At 37.9% G+C, this 23,478-nt stretch overlaps 3 protein-coding genes across 3 annotated transcripts; all 3 read right to left on the bottom strand.

Annotated features, from left to right (window-relative positions):
• Positions 1 to 131: 131 nt before the first annotated feature.
• Positions 132 to 6,901, bottom strand: prkacab (protein kinase, cAMP-dependent, catalytic, alpha, genome duplicate b). Its single transcript, XM_077718972.1, has 11 exons — positions 6,444 to 6,901; positions 5,518 to 5,579; positions 5,252 to 5,380; positions 4,773 to 4,871; positions 4,110 to 4,192; positions 3,870 to 3,996; positions 3,359 to 3,454; positions 3,141 to 3,263; positions 2,735 to 2,794; positions 2,481 to 2,585; positions 132 to 2,192 (listed from the first exon to the last, which is right to left on the bottom strand). Exons 1-11 carry the CDS (start codon positions 6,487 to 6,489, stop codon positions 2,067 to 2,069), a joined length of 1,056 nt encoding a protein of 351 aa, XP_077575098.1. The 5' UTR covers positions 6,490 to 6,901; the 3' UTR covers positions 132 to 2,066.
• A 1,464-nt stretch (positions 6,902 to 8,365) lies between these two features.
• Positions 8,366 to 10,626, bottom strand: LOC144198221 (histone chaperone asf1b-B-like). The gene is made up of 4 exons (XM_077719130.1): positions 10,339 to 10,626; positions 9,713 to 9,828; positions 9,450 to 9,626; positions 8,366 to 8,905 (listed from the first exon to the last, which is right to left on the bottom strand). Exons 1-4 carry the CDS (start codon positions 10,445 to 10,447, stop codon positions 8,708 to 8,710), a joined length of 600 nt encoding a protein of 199 aa, XP_077575256.1. The 5' UTR covers positions 10,448 to 10,626; the 3' UTR covers positions 8,366 to 8,707.
• A 152-nt stretch (positions 10,627 to 10,778) lies between these two features.
• On the bottom strand, positions 10,779 to 22,960 carry LOC144197707 (complement C3-like). Its single transcript, XM_077718268.1, has 43 exons — positions 22,797 to 22,960; positions 21,650 to 21,845; positions 21,406 to 21,568; positions 21,230 to 21,327; positions 21,031 to 21,119; positions 20,753 to 20,835; positions 20,584 to 20,671; positions 20,377 to 20,479; positions 20,161 to 20,281; positions 19,980 to 20,095; positions 19,608 to 19,754; positions 19,433 to 19,532; positions 19,255 to 19,349; positions 18,994 to 19,185; positions 18,736 to 18,891; positions 18,445 to 18,574; positions 18,091 to 18,162; positions 17,805 to 17,999; positions 17,597 to 17,717; positions 17,283 to 17,371; positions 17,042 to 17,181; positions 16,745 to 16,957; positions 16,426 to 16,489; positions 16,229 to 16,318; positions 15,749 to 15,955; positions 15,547 to 15,622; positions 15,281 to 15,440; positions 15,091 to 15,186; positions 14,564 to 14,714; positions 14,225 to 14,310; positions 13,922 to 13,999; positions 13,690 to 13,845; positions 13,543 to 13,605; positions 13,010 to 13,091; positions 12,861 to 12,909; positions 12,645 to 12,735; positions 12,487 to 12,576; positions 12,282 to 12,384; positions 11,919 to 12,008; positions 11,680 to 11,772; positions 11,516 to 11,599; positions 11,160 to 11,304; positions 10,779 to 11,039 (listed from the first exon to the last, which is right to left on the bottom strand). The coding sequence occupies exons 1-43, from the start codon at positions 22,871 to 22,873 to the stop codon at positions 10,898 to 10,900; spliced, it is 4,980 nt and encodes a 1,659-aa protein (XP_077574394.1). The 5' UTR covers positions 22,874 to 22,960; the 3' UTR covers positions 10,779 to 10,897.
• Positions 22,961 to 23,478: the final 518 nt, after the last annotated feature.

The following is a 23,478-nucleotide window of genomic DNA, read 5'->3' on the forward strand; positions in this document are numbered from 1 at the left end:
TATAAAAAGTGCCAACAAAATTACATGCAAGAGAAAGTATAGTGACCTATGGCAGACCATGGACAGTAGTGCATGTCAACATTATAGGAATAACAAATCCACCATAAGGGGAAAAAAGGACAACTTCAGGCTAATTTTACAAGTAAAACTTTATTGGAATGATTTTATGTTGCAAAATATTACACCCACGTTTTGATGTCACTTGCTGTCGTGACTTCCCTTTGCTGTGTGTGTGTGTTTGTTTGTGTGTGTGTGTGTTTGTGTGCTAAGATGCAAGTGTGGGGGGTTTACATGGTTCAAACTGAAGCCTCTCATTTGCCCAAACGTGCGACCACATACGTCAGCCTTGTGCAGAAATATGAATGAGACTTACAACATTGTTGTGTGATCATAACTTAAAATTTGGTTCTGATTTTGACTCTTGCCAGCCAGCATTGAATTGGATGGAAAGTAGGATAAAAATCTCAAAGTTCTAACAAATGGACTGCAATAGTACAAAAAAATATTAATTTTAAATCAATGTGAATTTGAATTGGACCTCAGATCAATTTGTCGAAATTATTCCATCTCACTTCACAAGAAGAGAAAAAATATTGGGTGGGGAGGTGACATTTGACAGGGAGATAAATTAATAATAATAAAAAAGGGCTTACTGCATGAAACTTAAGTCATTTGAATAGTCAATAAGATATCCTGAACTTTTGCATCATCATGCAGAGAAAATAAAAGGAATCATCTTACAAATAGGGCTAAAAGTTCAAATTAGGTCAGCGCTCACCAAATAGGAACGAATGGGCCATTGAGCCCACATTAGATGTACGAAACTATGGACTACTTAAGTGTGACAGCCCGCCTTTCATACCATAGTCATTTTTTCCCTATCACAATATCGAATAAAACATTTGACGAAAGAAATCCATGGGCTAGATTTGCCAAAGTCATCAACATTTCAAGTGAGAAGAGAAAAGATTAGAATGTGTAGAAAAAAAGAGGAAAAAAAGGGGGGAAAAGGACACAAGAGAGACCAACATCAATGGCAGATCAAGAGTGATCTGGTAATCCAGAAGCAGTATGAGGTGCTCTGCCTCAGATGGTCTTTTTCAAGGGTAAAAACATGCAAAGTGTGGGTGAGATCTGAGCACAAACAGCACAGGCTTTTTTTTGTCCAGTCACAAAACCAAATGGAAGGACAGAAAATGTGGAAGACACTAATCAAATATCTAAAAAGATTCCCTTTTTTTCCCTTTTGAATTCTGACCAGAACTTGAAACGTGTTATCTTTGTTTATCCAATGTCCCCTATACAAGCGATATGTTCGAACCTGAGATACCATTATGTAATATTTTTATGTTCCTTCACACTATTAAAACATGTCTTTGTGTTAGTTAGCGCGACATGATATCACCGGAGACACATTTGAACATTTAAAAGTGGGTGTCATGTCGCAATGAGAATAAATACAGACACATACCATCATCAAGAGTGACTTCTGTCTGCAATATCGTATTTTTGATGATCCAATCACGTCGGTGACTTGACTGTCTACAACAACAAAACAGTTAAGTTGCGAAACCAAAAAGCCTTCCAAGCCGAATGTGTATCTTTGCATGTTTGCTTAAAACATTGTGTTGCTCTCCAGATGAAGAGCAAAGATGGCCAATTATGTGAATAATAAAAAAAATTGAGTGCAGACTTCCGCTGGCCCAGTCCCAGTGATCTTCATGTGACAAAAGAAATGGATCAGTTGATTCTAACAAATGCTTTTGCCTCTCTTGGGCTGCAAATGTGACAAATGAAACCATACCAGCAGAGAAGAAAACTGTAGAGGCCATTCTGAAGCACACCTTCGTTATAAAGGGATCCATACATGAGACAGAATCGTAAAGAAAGTAGAACAGAAAAAGGCAACACTGCTGGTTATCAGTCTGCTTGCTCAATCCCTTTTTCCCTCTTTTTGCAGCTGGCGCTTGTGATTGTGACAGGAGACGGGACGCTCCTCCTTCCATTCTCACATACCACATGACCAGCAAAGCTCTCGCTCCCCCTGATTCCTTCATTGACTCACGTTAGAACTCAGCAAACTCCTTGGCACATTTCTCATTGAAGGAAACGCGGATCTCCTCCTCTTCGTAGTCGTCAAAGTTGCTGGTGTCACCCGGTCCCTTAAACTTGGGGACGAAAGGAGCTTCCACCTGTGGAATCAGAGATCACAGTTTTGCAATGTTTGAACACCAAAAAAAAATGAGAACATGGAAATAGTAGAGGGTTGAAAAAAAAATTGATCAAGATCTTTTGTTATAGGGAGAACATTGTCAAAATTGTGCTTTTTTAAAACTGCTTTTGGTTCAATGAGTGTAGTTTTAAATCAATGGACGGTCTTTCAATCATACTTGGATTGTGGCAGACTGTAATAGCAGAAAACTTTGTATGGTTATCCAATAATTGATAGTGTATCGAATAGGAATAAAAATAATACCCACTTTTTTCTGGTAAATGGCAATCCAGTCAGTAGTTGAGAACCACTTATGTCCCTTTATGTCGTTGACCCCGTTTTTGAGGTTCCCGAAGCGTTTAGTAAGATCGACCTGCAAATCAAACATAAACACATTTTTCCCCCATTATGATTCATTGAAAAAAATTGAAGGAAAAAAAACACAATTATTGATAAATAAAAAAAAAACTAAAAAACAAACAACAACTGGAAACTTTTGATTCAAAATCAGCAATTCTTTACCTGTAGCAGGTTTCTCAAGAGATCCTTTAGGTCGGAGCTGAAGTGGGACGGGAAACGCACCTAAGACAGACAACAAATTATATTTTGGATGTTGTGGTTACTATTTTTCCACGATGAGACAATTAAACCAACGACCGCATTACAATCTTGCTAGCGGCTTGCAATTATTATTATATATATGATTGAAATCCCCACATAAGCATCATCAGCTTGCACCACTGCAACTGAAGATATACATAGAGTTTCACCTCTGTAGTTTAAAGATTTAATTCTTTACTGTCTTTTGCCTAGTAGTATTAACATTGTAAAAAGAAAACAAAGTAATAAAGGCTTCATTTTCAATACATACTGCACATGGCTGTGAATTATGAGTGAGTGAGTGTGTCAGTCATAGAGTGAATCATACCTTTCCCGATACAATCTTCTCATAGATTTGAATAGGCTGGTCAGCAAAGAAAGGGGGGTAACCAGCAGCCATCTCATAGACCAGCACACCCAGGGCCCACCAATCCACTGCCTTGTTATATCCCTAATTGGAAAGCAAATGTTTTACAATACAGTGTATGGGGTGCAGACGGGCATACTTCAATTCACAAAATTTAATTTACTTCAACAATAGTTTACCTTGCTGAGAATGATTTCAGGGGCCAGATATTCTGGGGTGCCACACAGTGTCCAGGTCCTGCCTTTAACACGTTTGGCAAAGCCAAAATCGGTCACCTGTCAGGACAAAAAGTCTTGAGTGAAATCAGTATTCCATCCATGTATATAGTATATCCATGTATGTTTCTGTCTCCAAGTACTTTTCTATGTTATCCTCTAAATTCAATCTGAAACTGACAACCTTTTGATTGAACAGCAACATTAATTTATCTCATATAGACATGATTTATGCTGTTGTATAAATGAAAACAGGTTAATTTGACATCTGTCATCTAATGGAATAGTAGAATTTGCCATGCTGGAATTCCATTATTATTTAGCTGAGATTTATAATGCCGGCCTTGAGGGTGTCTGCACTATTAATACACTAAACATGAGCCCACTACACCCAAAAAAAGTGAATGTATATTTTCTTCATGGCTACAGTATATCCAATATGCTCATATATTCATTCATCATGGGCTACATTTACCTGTATGTAACCTTGTTGGTCTATGAGAAGGTTTTCAGGTTTAAGATCTCTGTAGATTAGATCCAAAGCATGCAGGTACTCGAAGGTCAGTACAATTTGAGCAGCGTAGAAACGAGCATGAGGCTCACTGAAAATGCAAGTAGATATGTACAAGGAAATATGTTATAGAGTTGAACACAAATCAGCCAAAATGTAATTTTTCCAGATATGATATCTCCCTAAAAGACTGGTGATGCTTACCTAAATCTGCCAATTCTTCGTAGATGGGAGAACATCTCTCCTCCTGGGACATACTCCATCACCATGTAAAGGTTAGTGTTGTCCTTTAAATGGGAAAAGAAATACATTGAAAATAAGGTGAGTTTTTTTCAAACATTTCGTGTGAGTTAGTCAACTTTTTTAAAAACCTATTATAACAAGACATCATTTTAATGCTACCAATGTACTATAGTGTGATCTTTAATTTAGAAGAACCATAGTGTAGTGCCTAAAACTAACCACTAAGAGCCGCTCTGCCTTCCAAAATTATTGGCAATAAAATTCAAATGGGTCTGCAGTCAAAACAGTCCTAAAAAACATGGGACATAAATCTATTGAAAAGCAGATCTTTTATTTTTCGAATATACAAACTGATTAATTACTGTGGAATGACAGTTACTTCTGTGAAATGTTTGATTGCTATAAAACGGACGCTGAGTAACCCTGGAGCTAATAGGTTTATGTACGACATCAAGGTATTCAATCCTGGGGCATTCAGGGTTCATCCAAACAGCTTAAATGGATGAAAGCTCAAGAGGAGTATGGCCACTAGGGAACATGTCTGCTGTAGAAGTGTTCTCAAACGGCATAAACTAACATTGACACACATTTGGAGTAAAAAAAACATAATGGTGAAAGCCTTACCTTAAATGAGTACTCTAACCGCACAAGGAAAGGAAAGTTAACGGCCTGAAGTATTCTTTTCTCATTGAGTGTGTGCTCTATCTGCTTGAGCTTGACCACCTACAATTTAGGCAAAGGGAGAAGTTGTCAATGGCAATCCTCTTAATGAAATTCTGATATTTATCTGGTTAAATAAACCAATAAACTGAAAGTACATTATTTTAGAAGCCTTGTTAAATGTGTAAAAGACATTCAAAACAATAGAAAACAGAATTATAGTTCAGAATGTGAATTGTAATGAGAAAAAGTAGTCTACAAGAATGTAGAACATAATGTACCCATTTAGTGTTTAACCAATGTTACCCATTTATATTTTGAAATATACTGTATATGTGAAAATGTTACCATACTATCTTAGTTTCTCTGTTTTGTGTGAGTAACCCCACTTTGTAATTGAACTTTATGGAAGATAGTGCAGCTGACCTCTGGCCTGGACTGACCTTTTGCTTGTTGAGGATCTTCATAGCGTAATGCTGACCCGTTTCTCTGTGCCTCACCAGCATAACACGACCAAATGAGCCTGTGCCTAGAGTTTTCAACCTCTCAAACTGCTCCAGGCAAGCAGTGTTCTGATAGGCCAAAACAAAGTGTCAGTTGAGTTAGTTTTTGTCTGATGAAGGCTTTTCAAATCTCCTAATTTCTATGCTTTAGAATGATGACATTACGACATGTACTAGTATAAATTTTTCTAATGTTTTAACCTCACCTGTTCAGGACTCTCCCACTTCTTCAGGAAGTCCTCTTTGGCTTTAGCAAGGAACTCCTTGACTGTAAAAGACAACACCAACAGGATATTTTGTTTTTTTAAATGGTAATCAACATCCTTGAACCAAGAAATGTTTTCTTTTAAAAATGTGCCACTGTTTAGTGATTAAACCACAATGTTTTCAATGACAGATGCTTCTATGTTGAGAAATACACTGTTCTTTAGAAGATTATTGCCATAATATAGTGTTGCTGTAAGTAGTAGGTGTCTATTTAATAGTTATATCAAGTAACATCAGATTGAGTTCTGGACCAGACGTCATATCATAATAATCGTTATTGTGAGCCCTGTTTGGTTAACAGTATGGGCTCTTCAAATTGGACGTCTATCGCAGTCAATATCATGCAAATATATGTCACTAGCAACCCTCACGGCATTTCCTTTCACCCCAAAAGTGAAGAAACACTTGACACACATCCTTTGCTTTCACATAAAATGCGTCGGGCCGGATTTGGCCTCTTTAACTTTGACCCTTGTTATTTAAGGAACCTGATCCCCCTTAGTATTATTCCCCATTCTGCACACCTCACTACAATGATTTAAATTTTACAAAAGGATGATTTTCGTACCCAATTTCACTCCAAATGCAAAAAAAGTACAATAGACTAATGTCTTTCAACTATACTGTGCATCCCTGCAATCACAAACCAAGTAATGAACATACTACAGTATACTTGAGAACTTACATAAGATACGGCTTGGACTGTAGGAATATTGTGAAGGCTGATATTCTCGCTGTTTTGATTTCATACAAACGAAATGCACCCATTGCAAGGCCTAAAACGGTGTTTTTAAAGGAGGCGTGTGACAGGCAGGTGACGTTCAGGTGTGAAGCGTGATGCTTTTTTTTTTTTTGCTCTACTCACCGCTTTCCATCTCGTTGCCCTTCCTGGCCGTGGGCGCGTTGCCCATGATGACAACCTGTCAACGGAAGATGGCTCACTCTCGATCTCCGCCAAACAGGTCGAAGCTCGATCAGGACTGGTGGCCTCGATTCCCCAAATCCAAACAATGTGTCGAGTAGCAGGCGACTAATAGATCGAGGGTGCAGCCTCTCGTTCTCCGCGGAGGAGCCAGTCTTCTCCGATGCCTCCTTGCAGCCCCTCCAAGCGAGGCCCCCCTGGCTTCCCACCTTCACCCCAGCGTCCAAAACACACGGGAGGTGGGAGGAGGCGATGTGTTGTTATCAGTCGAAAGCCTTCACGTCAGCAAACAGCTTTCCCCGATGAAAAGTCCACCTATTTCTTCGGGAATTCGTCCAAATCAACATTGGCCCCCCTGTAGCCCCGGAGATGAGAAGGATGACGGAACTACAGCCCGTTGAACGTCCCGCCCACTAAACAGAATGCGGCTTGATTGACAGCCACGCTCCAGCTCCTCATTGGCTTACAGTCTACGGCGACGTGCGACTCAGCGCTGTGATTGGTCTGCTACAAACCGACGACAGCATCACGCCGCCCCACTAAACTAAGGTGGGGTGGTGGGCGGCAACGGTGCAACGTCACTGATATTTTCCTCCGCCGCTGAGCTGGCGTGGAGGGACCGTGACAATGTTTCGACGTGCAAGGCTGTCGTTTGACTGCTGGAGGTGCTGCACTTTACATTTCCTCACAAAATCACGGCGTCTGTCTCCAATGTCCCTAATACAGACCAACCCCCCCCCCCCCCATCGCCCCCTCCTACTCCCCTTTACCGTCGCTAAACGACTCATACGCGTTCCGTCGAGTGACGTCAACGACTTGCTATTTTTAGAAATGTTGGTCAGAATGGAACGCACGCGCGGCGCGGTCTGGACGCCTTGGCAGGACGCGGCACGGCAGACGGACGAGGGAGGGAGAGATAGAGAGGAGGCACAGCTCTCCTGCACCAACAACCAAATTCACCCAAATAAAAACAGATCAGCAGTATCCTAATAATGTATACATACACCTGGCCCATTCCAGATATTTTACACCCTATCTGTCAATTTATAAGATAAGATAAGAAAAATAGGCCTAGGGGGCGAGTGGCTAGCACATCAGCCTCAGTTCTGGGTTGGATCCTAGGTGGGTCCTCACTGCGTGGACTTTGCATGTTCTCCTTGCGTGGGTTTTCTACAGTTTCCACCCACATCCCTAACAATTTGTGATGGAATGGTTGAACTGTCTAAATGGCACTTAGCTATGATAATATTGGTTGTTTGTCTCTTTGTACCATTTGATTGGCTGGCCACCAATGCCTGCAGTTAGCTGGGAAAGGCTCCAGCACCCCCTGTGATCCTTGTGGGGATAATCGGTCTAGAAAGAAAATAAGAAAAAGTCCATGTTATGAAACATCAAACAAAATCAAGCATTCCCCAAAACGTGATTACACTTTCTATCAAGGGTTTTTAAAAAATGTCAGGTTATCTCCCAATAACTTGCTGTCGTGCAATTTGCTAAAAGGAAGCTCTCCAAAAATGGCGGCCCGAAATGGAGTAGCAGCCTCTGACAAAGTTGGAGCGTGATCATCTGACCGAAAGCCACCTTTGCAGGCACTTAATCATGCTTTTTTGCTAGGACCATGGCATTTGATTGATAACGTATGTGGGTAAAAGCAAGTTTCCTTTTGCCTGACTGGCTTTAGCGACTCCTGTTGCCTAGCAACCTTTGGCTGGCGTGAAAATGGAGTGGCATCTGATGCTGCATTTTATGAATGAAATATAAAAAAAGCAAACAGGCAGGGGAGGGGAAAGAGCGATGAGACTCTTATCTAATGTGTTACTTTTTTGTTTTTTACAGATTTTGTTGATTTCCAGGGAACACACATCTAAGGCAAAAACTTTATTTATCCTCTTATTACACAATATCCTAAAAATATACAAAAATGTATAAGATAGACCATATTTACAAATTGGACTGGGGCTCGGAATATTTTATCTCCATTGACATTCATGAAACGATTTAAGAAACTGGATTTCGAAGATATTAGAAAATTGTATATTAATTGGTTATGCAACCTTTAGACTCAGGTAAGGGGTTTAATTCCGTGAACAGAAGCAATTATACAGTATACATACCACTCTTGAGCAGACAGCCCCTGTCCCTGGTCCTGTGGTAATGTTATATTGGCATGTAAACATGTGAGAATTGTTTGAACGTAGTACTAGTCCTTACATGCAGTCCATGGAATTTTCGGGTATTAGTCCAAATGTTGGCAACTTTCCTGGTATACAGGCTGGTGGTAGCATCCCACTGATGTTGGAAGATGGGTCCACATTCTCAATATTCTCCATCTTCTCAGCTAGTCCTTCCCAGTTAATATGAAAGCGAGTCACTCGTGGGTTGGAAGCCAAAATGTTCCTTTGAAGCTAAAAGATTATAAAAGACAACCTACTTTAGTCCTTATCCCTAAAATGATCAAATTACAATTTAATATTAAAGATGAAACTAACAAATTCTGCAGAGAAATGCAAATTGACATATGGCAATAAGTTCCTTGGTTTAACTTTTCTGGTGCAGATTTTCATCTTATTAAAATCGTAAAAGTGAGTATTAGGTTGGGTCAGAAGAGTCCTGTATGGGTTCTGTCTTTAGCAATCATTCAAAGTAGAGGCCGAACACTGCCGCCTTGTGGCGATATGACAGAGCTTCAGGCTGTATTAAAATGCATACATCTATGCAATGGATTGAAGTATAGGCGGTGTTGGGGACTATCCCAGCAAACTTTTGGGCCATAGGCAGGGAAAAAATGACAAATCCAGTCACTAAAGGGTCACCCCAATCACCAATTTTTGTGTATCTCGAAATATTGAAATGTTTTTTGTTTTATCCCATTTGCTTGAAGTCAAGTGAAATGAATGTTGCTTGCATGGGAGTGTTAGCCTTACTTTGAGCCCAGCTATCATTGCTTACCTTGGTGTAGTCGGGTTTAAGAGGTGGGTTTTCCCGTAGTTCTGGGTCAGTGTATTCATTGTTGACATAATAACCAATTCGGATGAACTCCTGACCACAGTATGTGCATGTTATAAGGACGACAGTCACTCCTACAGCATCACTCTCTGGAATGAGGCCTGTTTTTGGAGCATCCGCCTAAGAAGGGGGCACAACCACAGACAAAGCCAGAGGTTGGAAATCATTTATGCAGCATGGTAAAAGCAAAAGAGAATACAACTCACTTGAAAAACAAACATGTGCCTTCCAGCTGGCACAGGGCCCACCAAAACAGAGTCCAAGACCTGATCGTATTCCTCACTCTCAGCTGAACCAACATAGATGATCTTCCATTCCAAATCTGAGAAAACACCGGGCAGGCAGGGTTGTTTGCAAGTGGATCACAAAATGAACAGATATCTATTTATAATAAATACACAATGTGGATGGAAACCTTTGAGCCTTCATTTAATCAAAACTAGTGTTTAGGGGGAAAGCTACATGATTCAAAACGGGCAAGTCAATGTCAACTTTAGTTCGCGGCAAAACATTACACACAAGCAAAGTCACCAACCAATTAGCAGCCGGCAAGCCAACACCACGCAAATGAACTAACCAATCAGAAGCCACCGAGGGTGGAGCGACTAGCCCAAACGCGCCAAGTTTCAACTCGTCGTCTCAAATGTTACTAACTCAAAACAACAGAAAAAGCGGAAAATTAATGTCCCAAGCAACACACTGCTCTATAAACATTATAACGACGTACAAGAAACACATTTATACTCCCGAACATGGTAGTGCATTATTTAGTATGCAGGAAAAGCATTTAATCACGCGTAAATCTTCAAAATTAAACTAGAAAAATACTCACCTTCGGGCAAATCTTCCATGCACTCAAAGGTGATTTCAAACTGGAAAGGATTTCCAAATGGACTCGGGTTATCCAGTACACTGACATTAAGCACCTGTACCTTAGCCATGGCGCTTCTTCAGACAAAAATCCAAGCAGAGATGTATTCACGTTTTACTTAGATGAGTTTAAAGGCCAGATCGTGGTCGTCGTACAGGTATTAGCTCGAATAAATGGACACTCTTCACAAACTAAGTCGCCCTGTTTGGTGTTTCCCAGCGACTGCGGTTGAAGCAATAAGCGGAAGTGCGTCACTTCTTCTACTCTTTTCAGTGGGAGGCCGGTTGCCAAACATCGTATATTATGTGCTTTACCGCCATCTATTGTCCTTTTTTTGAATTACACTTCAATCATTCAAAATAACTTATATACTTTTAATTTAAAAAAAGTGAAACAGGCAATCAGTTTTACAACCATTTAACTTTAATCACACTGTTTAATAATATTTCATGACATAAAATAGGTAGCTTTACATGTTGAGAGTATTGAGAAATATTTTCATTTAATGCTTTGACTTTAACTATTGCTCACATGCAAAACCTTCATACTTTCTTTGTAAGAGCTCCATGCCTAAGCAAGTAGGCCTGTATTTTTGGGTTTGACACTCTGCGGTTGTAGGCCAGTATTCGATCCAGGTTTTTTCACCAAGAATATAATGGAACCTGAGGAGAGGAGAGTGAAAAGAGGTTCACATTACAAGCCCCAAAAACAAAGCCTTGATGCTCAAGTATATAAAGTTCCCTAACAGACATATTGTACGTCACACAAATCTAAAGACTCACAATTTTCTCTGATGATCTCTGTGAATATCTCTTGATGAACCCATAATTAAGTAGGATTTGCCAATGTCCAGTTCCAAAGCATCCCTGCAGTGTGGATAACTGAGGAATGTCCGCAATTGACCTTCGGCACCCACATCTTTATTTCCTGTGATGTCATAATGGGAGAAGAAAGAAAATATGTTCACGGAAATAAAAATATCAGTACGAGAGCATCTCTGTTCTCAGAAATACTAATATAATGCTGGTGCGGGGTAAAATCTCTTCTGGGAAATAATCATCTTAGAAATTGAAATAGACTAACCTACACTAGAAGGGAATTGTGAATAACTCCCAAATCAGTTGAAATTTTCTCTTACCTTCTTTGATGACTTTCTTCACTCGCGCAGTATAGAGGTCAGTTGAAAGAGCATCTTTAAATTGTTCTATTTGTATATGATACACTGAAGACATACAAGTTATACATTATCATCATTCTTATTGATATCTCTCAGAAAAATCCATATATGGTAGATTATTTTACCATAGTCTATCTTGCTGGTCGGGGTGCTCTCACAGGACTTTTGTGCACGTAGATCATTGTTAATTTGACCCTTCTTTTGAAGACTGCAGTTCTCTGAATTAAAAAAAAAAACAATAGAGTGAGCACTAAGTGCATGTAATGAAAAGAAAAATATTACATCTGATCACAGATGTCATTTTTTATAATACAAATTATGGGAAAAACGGATTATGTGAATAGGAATGACTCTTTTATTTTACCTTCAGCACAGGTACACTCATTATTTGTGCACAGTTTCAGCAGTTGACCACCTTGTCTTTGCGGATGGTAGAATTTGACACAATGCCTCTCTAAAAACAGAAATGTAGTTTTTCTTGAACCAACAGAAATGTTCAATATTTATTGTCTGCTTATCTATAATATAGTCAATGGTGTTTTTTTATGACAGTTTATATGGGCACAAGTAATATAGCACACTTCTTATTTAATTATTATGTTAGGTTTGATTCAATTTACAAATCTAACAAAACTTTGGTGCATGCAATAGCCATATATATGTATATATTTTGTTCTAAAGAAATATAAATCACAGCTTGAGGTATTTATGTGTCTTTTTAACTCACGATTATAGTATTCATAAACAGACACAGCAGCTGGTTGTAAGATGCCCACTTTCAGGGTTTGGATGATCCTAAAACTGATTTCCTCATGGCGCTTATTAGAGACCTATGCAAGTGATGCAAAATCAAATTGATGCAACTCAAGATGGCAGATGATTAAAAGTAAATTATACATGTTAGTACTAACACAATAAGAGATTGGACTTACTTTGTCCAAGTAGATGATGAGTGAACCCTTCTCTGACAAGAAAGTATTCATTTCAAACTTTGAAATGGTTGGGGCATGTCCTTTGGTAAGCTACATATAAGTATATAATGAGAAGCATTCATAAAATGTATAAACAATGGAATATTTGTTTTGTGTACCAAGCCCAAGTCTCTTTCATCCACACGGAAGCCAGTCAACAGGCCAATGTCCAAGATTGACATCGTAGCATCATGTTCTTTGTTCAGATACCTGTTCAGATGCAAGACACCACCATATTTTCAATTCATTCCTTCCACAATAAATTAAAATGAAATTTGGTCATAACAAACTCGCAGACTTTCAGTTTCTAGTCTTCTGTTCCTTGTTGTACTTACATAACTTCTATTTTTAGCTTGTATATCTTTTCTTCCTCTGTAATTTTTTCTAAAAACCCACATCACAAGAAAAAAAAATTCAATTTTTCATGCAAACAATAAAATAATTCTGAGAAACAATGAATAAATACAAATAAAGAGAAAATTACCAGGGATAAGTTGAACCGACAAGTCAAAATCTTGACAATCACTTTCTGTTTCAGAAGGCAGGGCATAATACAACGACACCATCTGTTAAATTGACATTATCATGTTATATAATTGCAGTATTTTTTAAAGAGATGAACATTAGCATTTCTCATATTAAACCAATCATTGCCTGTAACAGCTATAGACATAGTATGATAATTTTAGATAAGTAGGGGCTCTAAGATTGAGCTTTGTGGAACACCTTTGACATGCTACATTTATTAATCCAATAGATGTCCACATACACATATATTTATATAAAAACATTCATAAATAGATTTAATTATAATTGTTTTAAATGACAAAAGTGTTAGAATTATTAGAGCTATATGATATATACAGGGTATCATTTCCAACCAGAATAGGCCAATTCACACACATAAAAACAGACTTTAACAAAACATAAAAAACAAATAGCCGATGAAAAAAATTAAGAACTTAGATGTAGTTTTTAAGAACAGATGACTACAGCATGGAAAATATAATTGCTTACCGTAAATGTTGCTTCTCCACTTCCTTGGGCTATTATTTTCACATCCTGGTTAATGCTCTTCATCTGTGAGTTTAAAATGATTACAGAGATTTTATTCAATGGTAGTGTAGTAGAATGGTAAACTAATGAGATATAAGCCATTCTTACTTCAGTTGTTCTTGTAGCATAGTGATTTTGTTTGTTGAAGTTATATTTGATAGGTCTCGATCTGCCAGGCAAATCAATGTCCACCTTCAGATCGTATTCTGGCTCTTTGGCACTAGTCCAGTATTCTGCTATGGCTTGATATACCATGATTGTAGCCTAAACCGGTGGATGAAGGGAAATAGATTTACCTGAGCCCAAAATGGAATAATTTTACCACCAAATTTTGTCTTACCTGAGTTGATCCATAGCCTCCACCAACTTTCCTCTGTTTGTTGAACCATCGCACCACGGGTCTGGCATCCTCAAAGGCCTTAATGGAAAGATAAAAAAGAAAAGATTTCTCAGAATTCACATTATACTTGGAAATAAAAACAGACCCTGGGAAAAGTCGTTTTTAGTATTTTTTGGAATAGGTAAAGCTTTGCTTAATGATGGTTTGAAAATTGTTACATTGAATTTAATGTAGCAACAGTTGGCAAAGGCAGTCTCAAACATTATTATTTATTCTGTGGCCAGAAAAGTAAACTCAGCTTACCCCAGACTTGACTAAAGCCAAAAGAGCATAGGCTGTTGCCTCCAATGTATAAACATGACCTTTAGGCACAGGCCAGTGGCTAAAGTCTGCAAAAGAGAATTAGGTTTCGATTTCCAATAGTGTAAGATTTTAGACAACGAAATAAAACATTCAAATTGACTATTATAATCATTATTCAATCATCACTTATTGTAATTTGATTAGAATTCATTCTCTTCTTTAGATTTAAAAATACTTTTTTTATCAAAAGTTAGTTTTTACTTTTGTAAACACACTTATTTAATTGTGAAAATAATGTAGGATAATGATTTGATGAAAACGAAGAGTTTTAGAATTCACCTGGGGAAGCAAACTTGTACAGCAATTCTTTGTTCAGTTTATCCCGATTTGCTAAAGCATATGACGTCATGGCGACTGCATATGGGTTGGTGAGGCTGGGGAGACGTTTTTCCAGGTATTCAATAGCTTTGGTTTCACTGTCTTCCAAACTCTGGAATTAAAAATGGGAGACGTTAAGAAAACTAAAAGAATGCAACATTGCTGAATGCAAAAGGCATATAGTTTTATTCAAGGTAGCAATTTATATACGATATTAATCTTTAAAAAAAAAGGACAAACGCAACTCTATTGAAAATGACTTAAATTTTTCATTGATTCGGGAACTATGGGGTCAAGTGATCATTTATAAAAAAAATTAAAAAAACAATAAAAAAAAGTAAATAAGAGTGTTGGACCAGGAAGTTTCAAAGATTAGTAAAGTTGAAGTTTGACTAAAAATGAAGAGAATGAACAATGGAAGGGCATTTGTAAGAAAATTGCGTCCATAAGGATTAATGTAATTTTCGGAAATAGGGTAGAGTACTCACATTAACAGTTTCAGAGCAAAGTGCACGTGACTCCTGCATTGCAATGACATTGAAGGCCGTCATAGATGCGTCTGAGTCTCCACCACGCACGTCACCCTACACATCAGACAAATAAAGTAATATTATAATCTGATGACCAAAAATATAAATTCAAAGCAATGATATATGAACTATTTATAGGCGCCCTTACAATCATCTCTCCATGAGCCACCTTGCCTACTTCTCTAAACAAGCCATCAGGTTGCTGTGCACGGAGAATAAGAAACTTGACAGCATCACAGATCACATTTCTTTGTACTGCTACGACTTGGTTGGACATGGCAAACACTTTGGCAACATAGGCTGTCAGCCTGGAACAAAATAAGGAACACCACTTTTGTTCTATTCTTTTTTATACGATAAATAAAATCCACAATTTAGTCATGAAACAGATCAAAAAATGTTTATCTGACTCACCAACTGCTACTAGCGTGCTGGGCCCATACAGCAAAAGAACCATCATTCTTCCGGTAAGCCAGCTGATTTTTATAACCTGTATGTAGTATTTAGTATACAAAACAGACTTTCTAACCACCCCGGAGTGCATTTTTTTTTTCATTTTTGGCTGTAATTTATCAATTCATTTGACTTTAATGCATGTTTTTTTTCGTAGTCCTACCAGTTTTTATGTGCTGCACAGCTTCATTGCGTTTATGAAGACCCACAGTTTCCCACTGGTTGGTCTTGTCCAAATATATGGTTGCAATTACAGGCAGGGTCATGTGGATCATGTTCTGTTCACCACAACCTCCGGGTTGATAAATCAGACTACCCATCGATGTCCCAGCTATGGCATTCTCTACCAGTAAACTCACTTGTTCTCTACCTGTAACCACACACACAGATATATATATATATATCGTTATTCATTCATTTTCTGATCTGTCTAGCCTCAACAACACTTCAAGAACACTCATATTTTCAACACAATTTGGAGTGGTCAATCAGCTTATCATGCATGTTTTTGGGATGTTGGAGAAAGCCAGAAGATCTGGGGAAAACCCATGCAGGCATGGGGCTATACAGAGTTAATTATAAAAAACACACATATGTACAGTATAATGTTGTAGAACTCTTTTCTGTACTGGTAATGTCTCACCGATCACAGAAATCTGTGTAATAGAGTCGGTTTCTGGTACCATGTCAGTCTTGGGAATTTGACTGTTGATAATGACTTCTTGTTTTCCATCTGCAGGGCGCTCACAGAAAATGAAGGGTTAAGTACCAAAAGACAAAAGCATAATAACATAATTTTCACGTTATTGCTACAAAATGAAGTTGAATATGGAAACTCACTTGTACCCAAATTACTGGGGTCGAGGGTTACGACTTGAGGATTCTTTACCAGGACACCTTCAGGCTAGAAAGGAAAATATATACTTTAACCATGCTTTATATTGATTAGGAAAATGAATGTAAACATCTTTCTATTCTTAAATGTCCTTAAATAATTTGTAATTTGAATCCCTCACAACATGTTTTTTTACAAGCATCTCTAAACACTGAATAACAACCCATTATTTGAATTATTATTATTTTTTAACTTTTCTCATGAATATTTCCATCTTTTTGTACAATATTCCAGTTGGCATACTGTTCATATATGTTCATTTACCACCACATTCAGCTCCTTCATTATTCCATCACCAAGATGAGATCCAGACACAGCTGCTTTAACCTCGATACCAAATTTTCCTTTTTTCATGGGAATGATGATATAGGGTACAACTTTTGTAGTTTGGGCTCCCATTTCAACCTCCTGCCTGAACTTTGCCCGCTTAGAAGCAGCACTGCACACATCTGCTGTCTCAAACAGATCCACACGCACCTTTAACACAAAAATAAAAATGGCTTTATTGCTTCCACATATTGCAGCCGAGATTAGAGATCATTTTAAACACACAAAACTTACTGTGATCTCATCAGGGCCATAATTGTGGAGGATTGCCCTGATTTCAATCTGTTCTCCACGGACAGCCGAATAAGGAAGCTTGAGATCAATGAAAAAATTCTTCCTGACAATTACTTCTAATGGTTCACTAACACAGATTCCTATAACAAGAGCAACAAATGAGAAAATCTTACTTGGGATTTAGAGCCAAAAAACAACATCATATATAACAGGCTCTAATGAGAGCAGATTATTTGCTTACCATGAGTTTTGGATAAACTAATACCCATAAACTGCCATGTTGTGATGGAGTCTTGCAATGGCACATAAGTGGAATATGATGTGGTGTCACTGAAACAAATAATACATTATTTGATTCGACCACAATGCCCTAATGCTTTTTTCCCTCAAAATAATCACATAATAATATTGTTTTTCTAGCAATGGTACAAAGCATGACTTCAACATTGTAATAGTATTCAACTTATTGTTGTCCTAAAACGCCATCATAAACTCACAGCTGCCAAATTTAAACCATAATTGTAATATTTTTTAACCATGTTGTATACTTCTTACCAGTTTTTATTATGTTGAGGACAACTAGGCAATTTGATATCAGACCAAAGCCAGCTTTCAGGGAAATTTGTACGTGTAACAATTTCAATGTTGTCCATGTAAATGTGTTCAGTCTTCTGAGCTGAAAGCAAATTTAACAAAAGCAGTGAGAACCCTTTAAAATGTTAATGGTCTTGGAGTATTACCCTATTTGCCGTCCATTTCTTACTGCGAGCTATTATGAGAGTATTTTGCTTCATGTCAGCTCTCTGGCCTTCCAACTCTTTGCAGCAAAACAGGAAGGCCTCAACACACGCCAGTCCATCAGTAATGTACTCACTACGTGTTTCACAAGTGTATGAGAGACGAGTTTCTGCCATGCCATCCAAACAACATTCCTTCTGTAGCCCTTCATATTTACCAGCTGAAAACAAAAAGAAGTAGCAGTATTTTTCTATGGTATATTGAATAGCAAATCCTTGACAGCCATGATTACAATGCAGTCATATCCTTACCTAATGTTGAAGTAGCCTCTAACAGGGTTGTAGCTCGTTTTGACTTTCTGGGAGCGGATAGACATTTCCTCTCTGGAAATGTAGCACAATCATAAAAATGTTGTAAAATTATTATTTTTACTTGCATCATTAGTGTTATCATTGCCAACATCAAAATTCAGAGCCCTAAACTGCCATCTAAGCAATGTTTTTTTACAGGGACTTTGCTGATTATTTGTATTTATATGTAGTTAAAAAGTTTTAGTATTAAACTGGCCTGATTACAGTCAAGACCAAAAATTTCTGGCACATTATGGGGCGCAAATTACGACAAGAGACAACTAAACTTGGCATGAAAACAGTCAAATATCTCACCTTGTCTGTAAGGGGTGCCTTGTACACTATTGGTCTCAAACACAAGTCCAGCATCATAAAACACACCCATTGTATCCTTTCCTCCACCTGGTGTACAGCCTGTGTCATCCCTCTCCACAGTTTCCCAAATCTGTTAACCAGCAAGTTATAAACAGTCTGAAAAGGACAGTAAGGAAATATGCAGGTTCTACATTGTCTACTTCCCTACTACCTTCATTGTCCAGATCTTGTGCCACAATTTGATTATATTGAAATATGTAACTTTCAAATAAAATAACTAAAAGTAGTTACCTGTTTCTGGGTCAGACGGTGCTTCTGGTTCAGAACAAAAACACCTTTGTCCACTGCCACCAAGCCCACGGTGGCTTCTGGGTCTCCAGTGACCTCTAGGCCAAAAAGTTTACGAGGCTCAAAGGATGGCGCAGGGATCACCGATGCCAGTTTGAGCTAAATCAATCAAAGATTCATATTTGTGATTCATGAAAATAATGTCTGATACTCAAAAATGAATCGATTTAAACCCCCTTAGTAATAATAGTCTCATTTTACCGAGCCCATGCAGGAGTCCTTCACGTCCACCCAAATAGAATCTGACACCAACTCATTGTTATTTGGACGATAGTAAGCTACGATACGGAATGATGGCAGCATCTCTTTAGTAACGGGAATGATGACGGAGATCAAAACTTGACCTATCGTCCGGTGACGGCCATATTTGACCAGTTTTCCTCTGCCAATGACCTGAAAAAATAAAATAAATCAGTGTAATCAACCCAAAAAAATGTGGGGTAAACAGTAAGACATTCTTACCAAGTATGTTATGTCAGTATCTGCAGCTGGTGGTCTATTTAGATTAAGATTAATTTTCAGGTTATCTCCTAAATCCAGTTCAGCAGTGTCCACCCCTGCAAAAGTCACACTTTTCACATAAAATGGTGGAAATTGTTTGTGTGTTGATATCCATATAAAAAAGAGAGTTTTTTTCTACCTATGTGGATGTAAGTTTTGCTCTTGGTGTTATATGGCAAAGCCTCCATTTTAGCGACGGCTTGCCTTTCTCTGAGAAGTCTTGGGTCATCGGTTCTTGCCTATTGTTGAACAAAAGAGGAGGAAATAAGTTTTGTGATATTTCCACCTGCACGTAAAGTAAGGGTGAAACTTACATTGACTGTCAAAACTGGGTCACGTGTGTTTGTATTGATAGTGAGCTTGGCAACGCCATTGTCTGCAGTCATGCCTTGAACACTACCTGGGTTCACCAACACTCGCACATTCGGTGCTGGGCTTTCATCGGGATTCAAAACCTTAAGCTGCATCCCAAGGTATAAACAAATGCTTTGTCACCAAATATTTAAATAGGATTTGTTCTATATTATTATCATAAGGAAAACAGTATATGTTCGTAATGGGAGAAAAATATTTTGCACAAAAAACATTTCATTCTTATTTCTATAAAGTATAATGTTTGTTTTTTGATTCCCACCATTTCTAATTCCTTCCCACTTACTGTTTCATTGAACATAATTGCACTTTACCGTAACATCAAAAGACATTGCTGGCTTGAAATACTTGGGCGTTTTCTGGAATTCGATACTGTAAGGAGAAGTAACAATCTGGATTCCTCTCAATTCTGCCTCTACCATTTCACTACCTGTAATCATAAAATTCTCCATTGTATTCTCAAATATAGACAAAATATAGTCAATAATTTCTTACCACTTAATGTCAACACGCTGGCCGACACAAATATGTAACTTCCGACCAACTCCTCAATATTTGGGAAGCTTTGTGTGATCTGTGATCTCTTGAGTGTGACCACTCCTCGGCCACTCTCAATCTAAAAGTCCAAAACAGACATGAATTAAAAGAAGAAGAAAAAGATGATGATTAAATGATGTGATTTACAGTTTACTATATAATGGATGGCCTTACAGGTACAGACTGGAGAGATCCAGCAATACTCCGCTTTTGTCCATCCTTAAGATTCCCAAACACCACAAAGGCTGTGCCATCTACCTCTTCACCAAATAGATACCTAACTCAGAAAAAAATGTAATAAGAAAATGATTAAAAAAAAAAACAGGTTCACTTTTTTCTGCACCAACAGTCATCAATTGTCCGGATTATTATTATACTTACGTGGCTTTGATGTCGACAATAAATTCTTGATCATCCTGATAGAAGAAGGGCACCAAAGGAATCAATTTCACTTCAAAACTGGGGAGTACTGAAAGTAATGCAAACATTTCATGGTACCGCAACACACTTTATAATCATACAAAACAGCAAATATAAGGAAGGGACCCACCATACTCCTTGACTTCAAACTGAGCAGTGAAGCTTTCCAGGGGGTGACTTTGAAACCTGGCAACTATTTTCCACAGACCGGGACTAAACACAAAATTTCAAATAAGATTTGCAACTTGAATGTATTTTTCCTACCATACATTCAGATTTACATAGATCAAAATACTGAAGCAGAGTTCACATATTTACCATTATTGAGGGATTGCATATACAACAGATAAAATATGTTTCCTAACTAGGAAACATGTTGAAAATGTTTCATAAAACAAAAACAATTACCTGACAATCTGAGCAAGTTTATAGTTTCCAGAGTAGATTCCTGATTTCAAGAAGACTGACTCAAGTGGTATAATGACGTCCTCGGGGGTCTAAAAATAAAGAGAGACCAGTTTTTCACAAGACAAGTACACTGCAACCACAGTATCACATCACCCCATAAAAGATACTGTAAGTACTAAAGCAAAATATAATGACCAACCATCATTTCAATGACGATAGCAGCAGCATCAGCTTGATTTTGGAGATCTCTCTCAACAGGTTCCATGTTAGGGTTCAATCCAAACATCCTGTAGTTCACTGAATGAAAACAAGACAAGATTTAGTTGCTTTCAAACTGTGATGAGTTCAGGGGGGTTCACAAAGAGTTTTACGTACCAATGCTGTCAGGGGTGTATAGATTCTTGTCTGTCTGGATGAAGATGTATCCAGACTGGAAGGAAACTAATACAACACTCTCCAAGAGTCGGTCGGGGAATTGAGCTTGCAGGTAAACATACTGCTTTGTATTGGGATCTAGATTAAAGTCCTTTGTCGGTATCTAATGAGTAAAGAGCACAATGTAGTAAATTGTATTGTAATAAACACTCAAAAACATTAACTTGTGATGTCTCCTTTTTACCGTAATTTCTCCAAAGGCTTGGAAGTTGTTGCCCTTATTAAGGGTCACAGATGCTGACCCAAACTTTTTGGTTTTGGTTGGGTGGTTCATCACGCTTATGTCCACCTGTATGTCACCCCCAGTGCAGTCCTGGCATTCCACAAAAATATTTTCTGCAGTTCCTACCCGTAGCAGGTTGGGGGCAGACATTAACTTCCTGTGGGAAATAAAATAAAATAAATAAATAAAATCTGTCTTATCTGGCTAACATTATACAGCATAAACTTGCACAATATGATAACTCTATAAACATCATGTTGTTTTTCATTAGTCATAATATACTTTGTGAAATGTAAATTTTACATGTAATATATTTAGTCTAAAAAAAGTAACTATATTAAAACATGTGATTCTTTACCAAACAGGAGTGAACATGATCAAATGAATAATTTTCATCCCCACCTTTTCATTTTCAATCTGACTTCTATTTTGAATACCTATCATGCTCTGTTTTAGGATAACCTCACTTCTGACCCTACCAAGATTCTGCAAACAATAAGTCAACTATTGATGTTAAGGACTAAAATCCAACAAAATTGCACAATTGTTTACCATGTTTGATGTAATTAAACCAATAAGAACTGTTTGGTCACTTTTGACCACATTACCTTGACTTGTGGAACTAGTGGTGTGCTAATAATTTCTGCCATTCACGTTCATATCTAGGGGCAATTTAAAGTCTCCAACCAGCCTATCACCCATGATTTTTTGGGCTGTAAAAGTAAAAACGGAGTACCTGGACAAAACCCACATGCCTGAGGTGAACATGCAATTTCCTAATTTTCAATATCTTTTAACTTCACGAAGGTTGCAGGGGTGCTGGAGCCTATCCCAGCCTACTATAGGCACCAATCGGGGGTACGCCCTGAATTGGTGGCCAGACATTTGCATGGCACAAGGAGACATATCCATTTAAATGAGTCATCAATCAGTTTTTGCGAAGTGGGAGGAAACTGGAGTAGCCAGCAAAAAAAAAAACACGTAAGAAATCCCTTGTTATTGAACCCTCGATCTCAGAACTGTGAAGCCAATTTGCTAACCACTCTTCCAATGGGCCACCTAGTTATCATTTTTTAAGTGTTTGAGGGAGAGTGCTAAATCTACTTACAATGGAGCAGCATGAACCACAGATGACAAAAAGGTAAAGGCCAATGAGGCCAGCAGCCACAAAGGAGTTGCAGACATGGTCCCCTGCCCAATTCCGAGCAGCTGTCAATGTAGAGTACAGTACCGCAACGCTCTCCTTTTATAGCTTGCTCCTCAAATCTCCTCCTAAAGCATCCAAATAGATGACACTGAATCATTTCCCAGAAGTTGTTGACAAACTCCACAGATTGGGAAAGGTCTACACACACACAAAAAAAAATCGATCAATATTAGGTTTTGCGCTTGACTTTTCTTTGATAAAAAAAAAAATGAACATGCAAATGCACAAAAGGTTAAAGTTGTGCAATCTAGGACTAAATATTTTGGGTCTTACGAGAATACGGCATTTTCTCTGGATATAAACTCATACTTTGCAAATTGGCCTTTGACTGGTTTCACAATAAACAGGACCAGCTCAGTATTTTAAATTAAACTACAAGTTAAAATGATTTAAATAATCTTTTAGTGTTGTTGTAAATCATAAATAAACTCAAATATCCTATTTGAAACAATTAATAACACCAAAGACTATTTCTGAATCAGATTTGAAGATATCAACAAGAAATAACTTTAACTGGTACAATTGCATTATCTAAATCCACCCTGTTTAAGTTTATATTTCATTTAAAACGACCTTGACAACT

This window comes from Stigmatopora nigra, chromosome 6 (assembly GCF_051989575.1).
Source record: "Stigmatopora nigra isolate UIUO_SnigA chromosome 6, RoL_Snig_1.1, whole genome shotgun sequence".
Classification (NCBI taxonomy): Eukaryota; Metazoa; Chordata; class Actinopteri; order Syngnathiformes; family Syngnathidae; genus Stigmatopora; species Stigmatopora nigra.

Excerpts from the sequence above, each read along its gene's own strand:
- LOC144197707 (XM_077718268.1), bottom strand. The coding sequence starts at position 22,873 with ATGTCTGCAACTCCTTTGTGGCTGCTGGCCTCATTGGCCTTTACCTTT. Across the intron at positions 18,575-18,735 it reads ACCGTCTGACCCAGAAACAG|ATTTGGGAAACTGTGGAGAG; the intron begins GTAACTACTTTT and ends GCTGGTTAACAG. Across the intron at positions 18,163-18,444 it reads AGGCACCCCTTACAGACAAG|AGAGGAAATGTCTATCCGCT; the intron begins GTGAGATATTTG and ends CTACATTTCCAG.
- prkacab (XM_077718972.1), bottom strand. The coding sequence starts at position 6,489 with ATGGGCAACGCGCCCACGGCCAGGAAGGGCAACGAGATGGAAAGCG. Across the intron at positions 3,997-4,109 it reads CGAAGAATTGGCAGATTTAG|TGAGCCTCATGCTCGTTTCT; the intron begins GTAAGCATCACC and ends TTGCATTTTCAG. Across the intron at positions 3,264-3,358 it reads CTGAAATCATTCTCAGCAAG|GGATATAACAAGGCAGTGGA; the intron begins GTAAACTATTGT and ends CTTTCCAATTAG.
- LOC144198221 (XM_077719130.1), bottom strand. The coding sequence starts at position 10,447 with ATGGCTAAGGTACAGGTGCTTAATGTCAGTGTACTGGATAACCCGAGT. Across the intron at positions 9,829-10,338 it reads CATGGAAGATTTGCCCGAAG|ATTTGGAATGGAAGATCATC; the intron begins GTGAGTATTTTT and ends GTGTTTTCTCAG. Across the intron at positions 9,627-9,712 it reads GGCACATGTTTGTTTTTCAA|GCGGATGCTCCAAAAACAGG; the intron begins GTGAGTTGTATT and ends CCCCCTTCTTAG.